Consider the following 12,874-nt stretch of genomic DNA (forward strand, 5'->3'; position numbering starts at 1 on the left):
CTCCGGCTTTTCCCACCTGATTTTCCTAATGCTTTTACCACTGGTACTCCTAGCTCGCTCAGCACACAGGAAGAATTTCGAGGCTTGCGCTACAATGTCTCTTGCCAGATTCGGGTTGCTGCTACTGCACTTAAACACATGGTTGTTCCATTGTCTCAAAATCCCCCAGACAACAAAAAGAAAAACAGCATTCCATGGTAGGCTAGTGGGATTATGGTTCGGCACCCATTTGCCGTTGGTATTGAGCCAATCTCATAAGTTTTGAGTAAAGAAGGCACTGTTAGAAGCTCGGACTCCCAACTGATGCCTGACAGCTTTAACCATATTGCGATCCCGCAGGGCATGAGTAATTGTTTCCACCTCTGATTGGCATAAAAGGCAGGTAGTATCTAATGCCATACCCCTTCCAGCTAGACAATTTTTAACTCCAATGCTGTCATGCATGCATTTCCAAACAAAAGCTTGGATTCTTGCGAGAGTATGGGCTTTCCAAATCTAGTTTCCGGAGAAAAGGGGGGCTTCCAGGGAGTTTGTGGTGAGCAGATAAGCACTTCTTATCTCAAAACCACCTTTCGGGGAGAATTTCCAAACTAGTTTATCACCTCCCTTCGCAATGATAGGAGTAGGAGTGCCTTGAATTTCTGCTTTAATATTCTGGGGCAGCTCAAATGGAATCATGGACCAATCCCAACAACCATAGGGAGTGATGACATCTTTTACCTTGAGGTCGAGACCAAATTGAGGCAGCGGACCATGAATGAGATTCCTAATGGGACCAAGATTTGTCCAGAAATTTACCTTGCCAAGTGGGGGATGCTGGCAGCCTTGCTTCTTGGCTAGAATTAATTCTCCGTTGAGTGCAGTATTTCTTTTTAAGAACTCTCACCCAAAGAGCGTCAGGTTCCGTGTTGAACCTCCAATTAAGTTTGGCTAACAAGGCTGTGTTTCTTCCTTTAGCAGTTTGGAGTCCCAAACCGCCAAGATCTTTTGGCTTAGTAACCTTCCCCCAATTAACCCAGTGCATTTTCCTTTCAGTTTTAGTAGACCCCCATAAGAAATTTCTGTTAACTCTAACAATACCCTCAAGTATTTTGTTTAGGAGGTAGACATTTTGCATGGTGTAGGCTGGTATGGTGGAGGAAGGGGCTTGGATCAAGACTGTTCGTCCAACCATTGAAAGAAGATTGCCTTTCCACCTCCCAAGCTTTTGTTTCACTCTATCAAGGACATAATCAAAGTCTTGCCTGCGGCATCTAGAGTGCTTCAAAGGAAATCCTAGATATTTTCCAAGGTTGGGAATGGCTTGGAACCTGAGGGTGTTTACTAGAATAACCCTTTGGTCAGGATCTACATTTGGAGAAAAATAAATCTGGGACTTAGCTTCACTAACAACCTGTCCAGATCTGGTACAGAAGTCCTGGAGGACCCCTTTGATTGTATTACAATTCTCAAGGTTGGCGTGAGCAAAAAGGACCAAATCATTGGCAAAGAAAAGGTGAGAGAAGGCAAGTCCGCTTTTTGAAGTTTTTACCTTTGGCCACAACTTCTCACTGCATTTTTCTTTGATAAGTTGTCCAAGGAATTCTATGCACAGTATGAAGAGATACGATGAGAGTGAGTCTCCTTGTCTGATGCCCCTAGAAGGCCGAAAGGGGTTCATGCATCCACCATTGAAGAATAAGGAGGTAGAAACAGAAGAGATGTAGCTTATGATAAGCTCAATAAGATTTTTCGAAAAATTAAACCGCATAAGCATCTCTCTGATGAAGCCCCATTCAAGTTTGTCATAGGCCTTCTCTAGGTCTATTTTTATTGCCATATATCTATTCCTCCCTTTAGCTTTCCCCATAGTATGAATAAGCTCTTGTACTAAGATGATGTTGTCCACACCCCTTCTTCCCGGGACAAAAGCCGCTTGAAACGGAGAGATCAAACTTTCCAAGTGCGGTCTTATCCTAGCAACAATGACTTTTGTAATAATCTTGTAAACCGAGTTGCATAAACTTATTGGTCTATAATTACCAATAGTCTCGGGACCTTGGATTTTCGGAATAAGAACTATAAGGGTACGGTTTAGATATTCAGGGACCTTCCTTTCCCTAAACACCTTCATCACTCCCTCCTTCACCTAATCTCCTACTACGAGCCAAATTTTTTGAAAGAACTTGGCATGCAACCCGTCCGGACCAGGGGCTTTGTAAGCTTTCATAGACCAAAGGGCCTCTTTTATCTCAGCAAGAGACACCATCTCGGCAAGACTACACTTATCCTCCTCAGCAAGCTGAATTTGCCAGTTTGAAATTTTCTTGGTGCACCAATCAGCTTTGGAATGAGAAGTTGTATATAAGGAAATAAACCCAGTTTTGAAATACTCCATAACTTCCCTCTCCTCTGTGATCCAATCCCCTACACTATTTTTGATCGAAGCAATGCAATTCCTCTTTCTTCTGGCTAGAACAAATATATGGTAAAAGGAGGTGTTACGATCTCCTTGAATCTTCCAATTAATTCTGGATTTCAAAGCCCATAAATCTCTTTCTTGATCAAGAATTGTCCCCAATTCTAAGTGGAAGGATTTCTCTAGCTCGATAAGAGATGCACTCGGCCTATTTGATAAGGCTCGTTGGACCACATAAAGTCTTGCAAGGACTCTTTTCTTCTTAGCATGAACATTCCCGAAACTGTTTTTATTCCACAAGGCAGCATCTTTGGTGAAAGTATCAATGGAATCAACCAGATTTCTATTGTGGCTCCAAGCTTTTGAAACGACCTTTGGAAAAGACAGATTAGATAACCAAAAACTCTAGAAGCGGAAGGGTCGACTAAGTCGACAGTTTGGGTTGGAAAGGCTTCCATGAGGATTGGACAATGATCATAATGACATCTAGGCAAATGGGTAACCTTAGCATGCGGATATAAGACACACCAGCTGGGATTCATGAAGAACCGATCAATCCTTTCAAGAATGAGGTCATTTATGTCTCTTTTGTTTGTCCAGGTATATCTCGGACCCGAAAACCCCATATCAATCATGTTACACCTGTCCAAACACTCTTTGAATAAGACGGAGTGATTGAGACTCACACCTTTCCCCCCAAATTTATCCCCTTCTATCAGCGACTCATTAAAGTCCCCTGCCATGATCCAGGGTTTATTGTGTAGTTCAGCCACTTTAGCCAAATTATTCCATAAGACCCGCTTCTACTCATTTCTAGGACTAGCATAAATAGCTGAAAATAACCAATCAGAGTCAGCAGAGCGTACCTTAACCTCCACATAAATTTCCTGCTCCATGTTGGCCAGAGTTTGTACTTCCACTTTATCAGAGTTCCACAATAACCAGAGTCCACCCGCATAGCCAATAGTGTCCGTATGTATGGCCCCATCAAAGGGGAGTCTGTCAGTGATCTCCCTAGCTCTTTCACCACCTAATTTAGTTTCCATGACCACAAAAATGGCCGGATCATGATTGCGAGTGAGTTCTCGAACATGGTTTTGAAAATTGGGCTTTAGAGCGCCCTGACTATTCCAGATGATTATCTTCATAATAAATTGATGATTCGGAATGGGGCAGACATCAGTAGGAGGGAGTAGCTTCGCTTCCATCCTTAGCTTCCATCCTATCCTCTCCATCAACTCCTTCAACTGGCCGAACCTAAGACTGAGATTCAGTCCCATCCTTACTTCCCGAGCTACAGAGTGCAGATTGAGCATCACAATTAGCTTGAACACTTGCATCAACTTGATGAAGTGGCAAATCCCCATGGCTGGGTCCATATAGCACAAAATCGGGGTCGTGGTGAGTAGTGGAACCACCCACCAACTCTACGCTCTTTTCTCCTTCAGTACTAGGCCATCCGTTAGCAATCTTCACCTTGTGATCTCCTGCACCTCTATCGCCTCCCCCTTTAGGTTGGTGGCCCACCTTGGCTTTAGCGTTAGCCGTGAACTTGAAAGATGCTTTGGAGAGTAGTTCAGGTCCATGATTGAGAATGGAAGCAAGTTGGAGAGGAGATGTACCTGGATGAGAGTCAACGGCACTCTTTGTACTGGGTGAGCCTAATCTTCCTCGTGCAGTGACTTTCTTACCCTTGACAGAATCTCTCAATTTCAACCTCTAGGCCTGGGAAACACTAAACGAGGATTTCATGGCATCAGACTTAGTTTGAGGAGCATTTGGATTTTGTTAGCCCATCATGGAAGGAAGCATGGTCTCTTCTGGCCCAGCCGAGTTTATAGGTGACCCCGAATTTTTTTTTGGTCACGTGACTAGGTCCTTCAAAGGAGTGGGAGTATGTTGGCCTCCAGCCAGCACCTGGGATCGCCTCAAGATTGGTCCCTCTATTTGTCGCCTTGTATCCATTCCTTTTCCTGGACACTACCATCCAAGGTCCATACAACCCCTCTTCTGTGCCACTATCTTGTCACTTTGTTAGAGGTGTCAGTACAAATAGAATCATGCACACTACGTGAGTTCTTCTTTGGCCCTTCCTTTGTCAAGTCTGCTGGCACTAAATCCTCCTTACCTTTCCTAATAATGAACAGAAAAGCATCCTTCCGATGCCTGACACGTCCATAGGAGAAGCATAAGCTGTGAATACCATCATACATGACTAATTGTTTGAAGCGTCCTATGACAATGGTGTTGGTCAGTGGCTTGCTCGTATCAACTTGGACACACAACCTCGCATACTTACCCTGAGCTTCCATGGCTGTATGCGTTTCGATCCTCAACACCTTTCCCATCGCCTCACCAATCTGCCTAAGCACATCCCTTTCATACAATTCAATGGGCAACTCATTTAACCCCACCCAGACCGCAACCGAATCGACGTTTGTCGTGGAGGGTTTGAAAAATGGCTCCTAAGGTCTCAAAGAAAGGAAATGGTCACCTATGAACCAAGGACCCCTCTGTAATACAAAATTCAAGTCTTCCTTAGCGTAGAAGCAGATCAAAAAGAACCCATACCCAAGGTCAACACAATCCATTCTAGTTGAAGGTTTCCACAGCTGGTTGAGTTTTGTTTGGATGTAGTTGAATCCTATTGTTCTGCCCACAAGCTTGACGATAATGGCTTTGGACCATGGCTCTCTAATTTGGATTTTTGTTTCTCGAGTTAGCTTGATTGGGACTCTCCCAACTCGAGCTTCCCCTTCAGTCACATCATCATCCGATTCACAATTGGCTTCCATGGAGTCCGAAAAATCGAAGGCTTGAGCAAAAGCCCTCAGTATCTCACCCACAAGCTTGTCCTTAAAGGAGGCTCTTGATGCATTCCAAGAGCTCTGGTTGCCTTACGACGACGTGTCCTCACCTGAACCATCGCTGAAGTTAGCATGGCGACTATCTTTGACTTTTTTGTTGCTATGTGGTAACTTTGCTTCTTCTTCTCTAGAGAGAACTTGTGTCTTCATTTTGAGAGTTTGCGATTGGGATAAGCACAAATGTTAGCACCCACACATACCTCTCTCTCTCTCTCTCAATTGTTAAAAATTAATATCTTCATTCTCTCAGAGGCTAATTTACATCAAGATTATTCCTATAAAAAAAAATATCAAGATTATTTGTGGAATGTTATCGTGGGCTGCCTTTTTAAGCTTTAATGCTTGCAAACACCAAAGTGACAATTCTAGTTACAGTAATGTTGGTCATTTAGTTGGCGTTAGAGACATTCATAATTTTTCTTGGCAAAATTTTCTATCTTAATTCGTTGCAACAAGTTGAAATATGCAGAAATAGAGAACAGTCGAAAGAAGAATTATGTTTTTGGCCTTTTTCCCCTTCATCAGATTGCTAGATTTCTTCCAAAATCTGTCAAAAAGATTAAATGGTTTTATATATTCAAACTTTAGTCTTGTAATTTATGACCAATCCGAAATTATTAGGAACGATCCAAGATTGCTAAGGAGATATATAGGATCCGATTTTAACAAGTCTCCATTAAGTATGATCCTAGATAAGCAAAACATAAATGAAAAACAAAAAAATGCAAAACTATTAAGCATTAAAAAGAAGAACAGACTACATTGCGAAATGAAAACCAAAATCCCTCAACAAAAATGCCTAAACGTAATGGGAAATTTCAAACATAATATGTTCTCTATTTTTTCTCATAAACTAGAGAGTAGAAAATATGAAGATCATCAATCCAGCACAAAAAGTTTCTGATACTCTTCTCCAGAGATAGCAGCTTCCATGATAAGCTCTGGGTTCATAGCCCCATCATTATCCAAAAACAGATTCATCAAATTCTTTGAATACCCACTCACCAATGCTACCCCATTCTGTGTCCCTGGTACTGGTGTGGCACTCGAATCCCTCAAGTTCCAAAACACAATCTCTGGTATCGCAGACCCGTACCCTTTCTTCCTAAACTTCCTCTGTATAGCTTCATAATCAGTCTCCCACTTATACCGCGAAGCTTTATCGAACTCCGTGTCACTAAACACAAACAACCTCTTTACCATCTGATCCTCCTTCAACTTTCCATTCACAGCCACTTCCAAAATAAGGTCAAACACCTTCTGAAAATCTGTGTTCATTCCCCACTCCATTCTCCTCACGAAACTCGTCTTCGATACAAGATCATTGCCTCGAATCAAATAAAGCTTAGGGTTTTTACTAAACGTAATAAGCTTCCTTTTCCATGGCTCTTCACCAAGTTCCGAAACCAACACTCCCAATGCAACAGAAACTTCCATAGGCACACCTTCCATACTTCCAGAGACATCACAAATGGCAAGGCAATTCTTCAACTTGCCCTTCTTTAACAAATCATCCACCATTCTCAAATAGGTTTCTTCCTAAGCATTATTCGAATGTTTTTTACTACTTCCAGGCCTCAAACGCACTCCTCTACTTAAACTACTACTACTCTTTTTCCCACTTTTTCTCTTTTTCCACTCATCTCTTTGATTCTTTCTCACATCAGAACCTTCTAAAAGCCTATACAAAATCTCAGGCAAGTCTTTCATGTAACCAAAATCAGAAAGAGACCCAATATTACACGCTAATGTCTTAGGGTGGTCTTTGTGTAGCCAAAACGCCGCCGTGTAAAACCCTTCTTTATCAGACTTTCCAGTGCCACGTACTCCTCGGAGATTATAGATGAGTTTGAGCGTGGTCAAGGGGTTGTGGGTCCAAGCCAATTCGAGCCTTTGAATCAAAGATTCTGCTGGGGTATCAGGTACAACATGGAAGAAGAAATCAAGGCATGGATTACCGCTTGAGAGAAAAGTTGCAGAGTTGTTCTCTGTGTAGCCCTTTTTGGGTTTATAGTTAACGGTGTTGTTGAAGTTCTTAACCATGAGGTCCATGAAAGGATCGCTGGCTATGGGTTTAGGTTGGGGTCGGTTTTGGGTTTTGTTGTAGAGTCCAAGGGGACCAAGAAGAGCCATGCCTGTGATCTGAGTGAGGATTGTAAAGTTTCTGAATCTTGGTTTGGATTCAAGAAGGGAGCCAATTCACGTAAACATTAGAGGGCTTTGATCTGTTTCTAATGAAACGGCAGTGAGGGTTTCAGTTCTATTTTTATAGTGGCTTAATTAGGGCAACATAGCTACAAATCTAACCGCCATGAGATACTTGGGCACCACGTACGCTTCCCCAATAGCTAGAAGAAATTAAAAAAAAAAAAAAAAAAAGAAAAAGTCTAACGTACTTAATTATTTTTTTTTCTAGTTTTTTATATTATTTTTGCTCGTGATTTGTAAACCGACTTATATACAAACTCTAATTATATTTTTTTTTTGGAGGGGAACTCTAATTATATTTAAATATTCATTGAATAAATAAATTAAAGTGATCTCAATTTGTATTTTAAAAAACATTTTAATGAGTGTCACTTTACTTCTTTGCCCTCCATTATTGGCTTCTAAAAAAAAAAAAAGTTTTAAGTATGTTTTCAAATAATTTTTTGTTGTTAGTTTCAAAACTTAAAACAAACATAAAAATTATGTTAAAAATATACTTAAAATTTGTCTGTCTTAATTAATTAATTGTCGTATCTTCAACTTGTAACCTAAATCTTTAAGAACCTTGTAACCTAATTCTTTAAGAAATGTTGTATACCATTGCCTCATATGTTAGTACAAGAGTGCTTTGTAGATTAACCATTTCCCATAATTTTTACCTTCTCATTTGAGAAATTTTTACCTAAAAATTTAGTGTGTATTATTTTGTAAAATGTTGCTTTATTGGACAAAGTCTAATGTCAAATATGTTTGGAGGCTTGAACTCCAACTATAAATAGAAAAATTGTATTAATATTTAATATTTGTATTTCACATGATTTACTTAGGGTGCGTTTGTTTCAACAGTAAAGCAATTCTGGAAAATGTTTTCAGGAAAAGAAAATATTTTCGGGAAAAGAAAATATTTTTAGGTGTTTGGTAACATTTTAAAAAATATTTTGGAAAATATTTTCTGGTGTTTGGTTGTCATCTTGAAAATATTATAGAAAATGCATTTTGTATTTGTTGCTCACATTTTCTCACATTTTCTCGGCTTCCAAACAAATATCATGAACAACAAAACCCAAAACAAAAAAAAAACTCATCAAATTCTTACGATACAGCTCAACAAAACCCAAAAATAAAAAAATCTCATCATCAATTTTTCTCTAACAAATCAACAAAACCCAAATCGGTGATCTACGAAGAACGAAGACAGAGAGAGAGAGAGGCGACTGGCGATGGCGAAGGGGAGATCGTGCCGGCGCGGCGCGGCGAAGGCGAAGGCGAGATCGTGATCGGCGATGGCGAAGGCAAGATCGTGATCGGCGATGGCGACTGGGTTCGACGAAGAGAAAGGCGAAGGCGCGATCTCGCCGGGACTGGGTTTGACGAAGAGAGAAGCGATGGTGCGACTCGCCGGCGCGGGTTGGGGCGCGACTCGCCGGCGCGGGTTGGGGCGTGACTCGCTCTCTCTACTCTCTCTTCGTGCTCTCTCTCTCTCTCTCTCTCTCTTCGTGCTCTGTCTCTCAATTTTCTGGAAAATTCCCATTTGAAGGTAAAATACAAGTGGAAACGAATTTCCGGGTCAGAGGCCTAAGTTTTACAGTCAACAGAAAATATTTTCCATTTGACCATATTTTCAGCACCTGCCAAACACCCGAAAACGCGAAAAACCATTTCCTGAAACCGTTTACCGTCGAAACAAACGCAGCCTTAATTCAACCAACTAAGTGAGTTATATGTATTGCACATGATAGGATATGTAATCTTCCTATTGGTAATTGGAACCCAATGCTTCAAACATGTTCGGAACTAAATCTTTTCCATTCTATAATTACAATGGGAATAAGAGATTTACATCTTAGATGTATTTACCAAAAATAGCACAGGATGCCAACTAATTGAGTTATAAAACTCTTAGTGTTTTTTATCCTTAAGTGAGATTAAAAAAAAATAGTACAAATTTAAATTGACTTTGTGTGTTTAGCTTACTTTGGGTCGGAAATGTTATCCTTGCCGACAAAAAGACCACCCACCCTCCCCCCTCCCCTGAAGATAAACAAATTCCCTTTCAAATTCTCCTTACTTGGCTGTAATGTAGAGTTGGTTGATTTTTATTGGACTTTTAGGGTGAAGAAGATTTGATCGAATCACATATTGGTATAGCATCTTTAAAACTACATGATTTAGATGGATCATATTCATAATCATATACTATATAACAGACAAGACAAGCTTGTTTCTCAAATCAAATACAAGACATAAAGGTAATCAAATTCCAATTATGGGAATATTCAAGGAATTAGACTGGAGTACCATGAACAGAATTCCTGTTTCCCACCTTTACCAAATACGATAGTTGTATATATAATCATACACATGAAAGGCTTACAAGCAACACTCCTCTAACATACAGCAGCAACAAAGTGTAGCTAAACTGCAAACATGACAAATGAAAGGAAGAATTAAGAAAAATAATAAAAGAGGAACTTCTGTCAGCATCTTAATTTTTATATGAAAGGAAGTATGATCAGGAAAAATTTAAGCAATATATCAGTAGACTAATCATATTGAAATACAAACATATCCAATTAGGAGGGATTCAAGCTCAACTGGATTTAGTGTTGGTTAATTGTAATTAGTTCTCGGCTCAATATTTTCTATTGAACACGATCCTTAGCTGTTGCAGTTGCCTTATCCAAAGAATTATGCCCCACTAACTGAAGGCGATGAAGGCTTGTCGTGGATAAGGAATGGGCTTCCTCACCAAGTCTTTTTCATGGTGTGTTTCAAATACCTAAGTTGGTTAGGTGGATTAATATTTATTATCAAATTTAGGTCAGTAAATAAACCAAGTAATATATTCATGAGAAGTTGGCTTCAAAAAAAAAAAAAAAACAAATTCATGAGAAGTTCAAATTTGGATAAGGAAAAAAATGGTTTATATTCATTTATTTAGCGAATAAACCAAGTTAAGTTCAAATTTAAGTTTGACTATTGTACAAGCTAATTTTAAATTAATATAATATTGTGACAGTGATAAATTCGCAAGAATGAGGGTACAAAATCATAAGATATAATTTTTCATATAGAAAAAGTCATAAAATATAACTATTTATTAATTATTAGTAGTACGAGATCATAAGATATAGTAATTCATATAGAAAAAGTCATAAAATATAAGTAGTTATTAATTAATTATTAGTATAGACATGTGATGAGAGTTAAAATTGTTTATTTAAAATGAATAAAGCTTGAGTATATTTGAATAAAGTTTAAACAATAATTTAATTTTTGAAATAAAATTAAATAATTAAGCATGAACTTTTAATATTTAATTGGATACTGTTCTAAGCTAAACCCGTTTAGAACCCCAAGGAAACAATCTAGAGAGAGGAAAAAAAATCCTTGAACTTCAAGGAACAATTTATAAACATCCGTATTGATTTTGATCTATTTTTTTGTTGGCCAGATTTTCAAGCTTCATAATCGGTTGATTCGGTTCTTCTATCAAGTACTATGCAAAAGCCATAAGCCAACCGCCAATAATCATAAAACGAAAATCTCTTACAGAACATGATTAGAAATAGAAGGTATAGAGGCACATATATCCTTATCACCCATTAATATCATCAACTCTCGATTATCAATATATATATATCAACAACTCTCTATAAAAATAAAGAGTAAGATAAGTAATAATAATCTGCAAATGGCATCAGAAAGTCACAGAAATATGCAGGCCATGAACAAGAAATGACTCTAAATCACATCATGTGTAATGATATAAATTAAAAAAGAAAAAGCAAAAAGTGCAATTAGGAAGGATAGAGTGCACATATATACCAGGCTCTTAGAAATGAGTCATGGTGGTGGTGGTGGTGATGATATGGCTGGGGAGCGTGTGTAGGTGGAGGTGGTGGGTATCCATCATAGAAGTAGTCTTGATATCCGGGTCGCGGTGGCGGTGGCTGCGGTGGCCCTGGGGGATGAGGATAGTTTGGTGGCGGTGGTCCTGGTGGATATCCTAGCGGTTGAGGCCCTGATTTGTATCATCATCACATTAATAACATGAACAAATTAATATACACAATTAAACCAAACCAAACCAAACCAAACCGAATGTTAAGAAAATAAACTATACTAATAAGATAGAGGGAAAAGAAAAACAGGAGGAGGATACCAATCCTTGGAGACTATACTTGCCTGGAGGAGAGTTAGGCTCATGAGAAATATGGTAGTAACTCATTGCTTACTTCACTAGTGACTACTGAATGAGAATGAGAGTAATGATAAGTAGTATTAAAAGTGAGAGAAGGTTATAAGTATATAGCAGGAATGCAGGATACTCGTGGCACTGCATGTCTGCATCCATTTGCTACGCGCACTTGCGGGAATCTCTCGGGAAGCTTCCTTACTGTTCTATAAAGAAGCAGCATGAGAAGTAATTAACTCAACTGTACTTTTTTTTTCCCTTTCTTCTCTCAGATGAATAGATTATAGAAGTAACTAACTGTACTTTCAAGTCTCTGTTTCAGCAAAAAAGAAAGAAAGTACCTCCAAGTCTTCAACAGTTCAACCCAATCTTAAGTGTATGTACCAAGTAGTAGTAAAAAGGGGCCAAACTATGTGATCAGTCATTGGTGATTACCTTGGTCTATCTACCCTCTTCACTTGGGCTCAGGGGCCCAATTGAGTGATTCAAACGACTTTTAACAATAATATCTTTTTGGGCTCCAATTGTTTTTTTTTTTTCTCTCTCTCTCTCTCTCTTTGGTCTCTCTTTTTGGTTAGAATACTAGGTATTTTTTAACACGGAAAAGTTTTAAAATTTACAGCGATGGATATTCAAAAGGGTCTAATTCTTGGATATACAGCACAAACTTTAAACCTCTTTAACTCACCTTCATTTTCCAATGTAAGATTAATCTCTCTCTTTCTTGATTGGTAATTAATTGGTATTCAAGTCTTTTACCATAAATGAATTAAAAATTAAAAATTTTCTTTAAAGTTGCAAATGTGAAGGTGAAAATTAAAATGAAATAGAAATAGAAAAAAAAAAAAAACTTTTCACGATAAAATGAATTGTTAAAATTTGAAACTCAAGGTAGAAAAGAACTCTGAATCTGACCAATTTAGAGCCAGCCCCCAGGGTAATTGAGTAAGAATCTCCATATCTTGATATGGTTCTGTAATAGATTACTAGAAACCCTACAAAAAGTTGGTTAATATAGCAAAGATTAATAAATTTAGGCTTTGCCCAGCTTAGGAGTGCATTAATGCATGTCTCGGCTTCTTTAGAAACTTGGATACAAATCTTTAGTGGTAGTATTCTAGGTTCTCTAATTAATTCATACACAAACTTAAGGTACAATTAATTTGTGCTTTATTGGTCACTGCAGTCATGTGTTTGAATTTA

General features: G+C 38.7%; 2 protein-coding genes and 1 long non-coding RNA gene across 3 annotated transcripts; all 3 read right to left on the reverse strand.

The window, feature by feature from the left end:
- Positions 1-2,128: 2,128 nt before the first annotated feature.
- On the reverse strand, positions 2,129-3,606 carry LOC142628901 (uncharacterized). The gene is made up of 2 exons (XM_075802930.1): positions 3,265-3,606; positions 2,129-2,770 (listed from the first exon to the last, which is right to left on the reverse strand). Exons 1-2 carry the CDS (start codon positions 3,604-3,606, stop codon positions 2,129-2,131), a joined length of 984 nt encoding a protein of 327 aa, XP_075659045.1.
- A 2,446-nt stretch (positions 3,607-6,052) lies between these two features.
- On the reverse strand, positions 6,053-7,411 carry LOC142628902 (uncharacterized). Its single transcript, XM_075802932.1, has 2 exons — positions 6,849-7,411; positions 6,053-6,800 (listed from the first exon to the last, which is right to left on the reverse strand). Exons 1-2 carry the CDS (start codon positions 7,396-7,398, stop codon positions 6,145-6,147), a joined length of 1,206 nt encoding a protein of 401 aa, XP_075659047.1. The 5' UTR covers positions 7,399-7,411; the 3' UTR covers positions 6,053-6,144.
- Positions 7,412-9,653: 2,242 nt separating this feature from the next.
- LOC142626666 (uncharacterized) lies at positions 9,654-11,781 on the reverse strand. The gene is made up of 3 exons (XR_012842590.1): positions 11,662-11,781; positions 11,302-11,497; positions 9,654-9,892 (listed from the first exon to the last, which is right to left on the reverse strand). It is a non-coding gene; the product is annotated as an uncharacterized LOC142626666 (long non-coding RNA).
- Between the last annotated feature and the right edge of the window lie 1,093 nt (positions 11,782-12,874).

This window comes from Castanea sativa, chromosome 3 (genome assembly GCF_040712315.1).
Source record: "Castanea sativa cultivar Marrone di Chiusa Pesio chromosome 3, ASM4071231v1".
NCBI classification, from domain to species: Eukaryota; Viridiplantae; Streptophyta; class Magnoliopsida; order Fagales; family Fagaceae; genus Castanea; species Castanea sativa.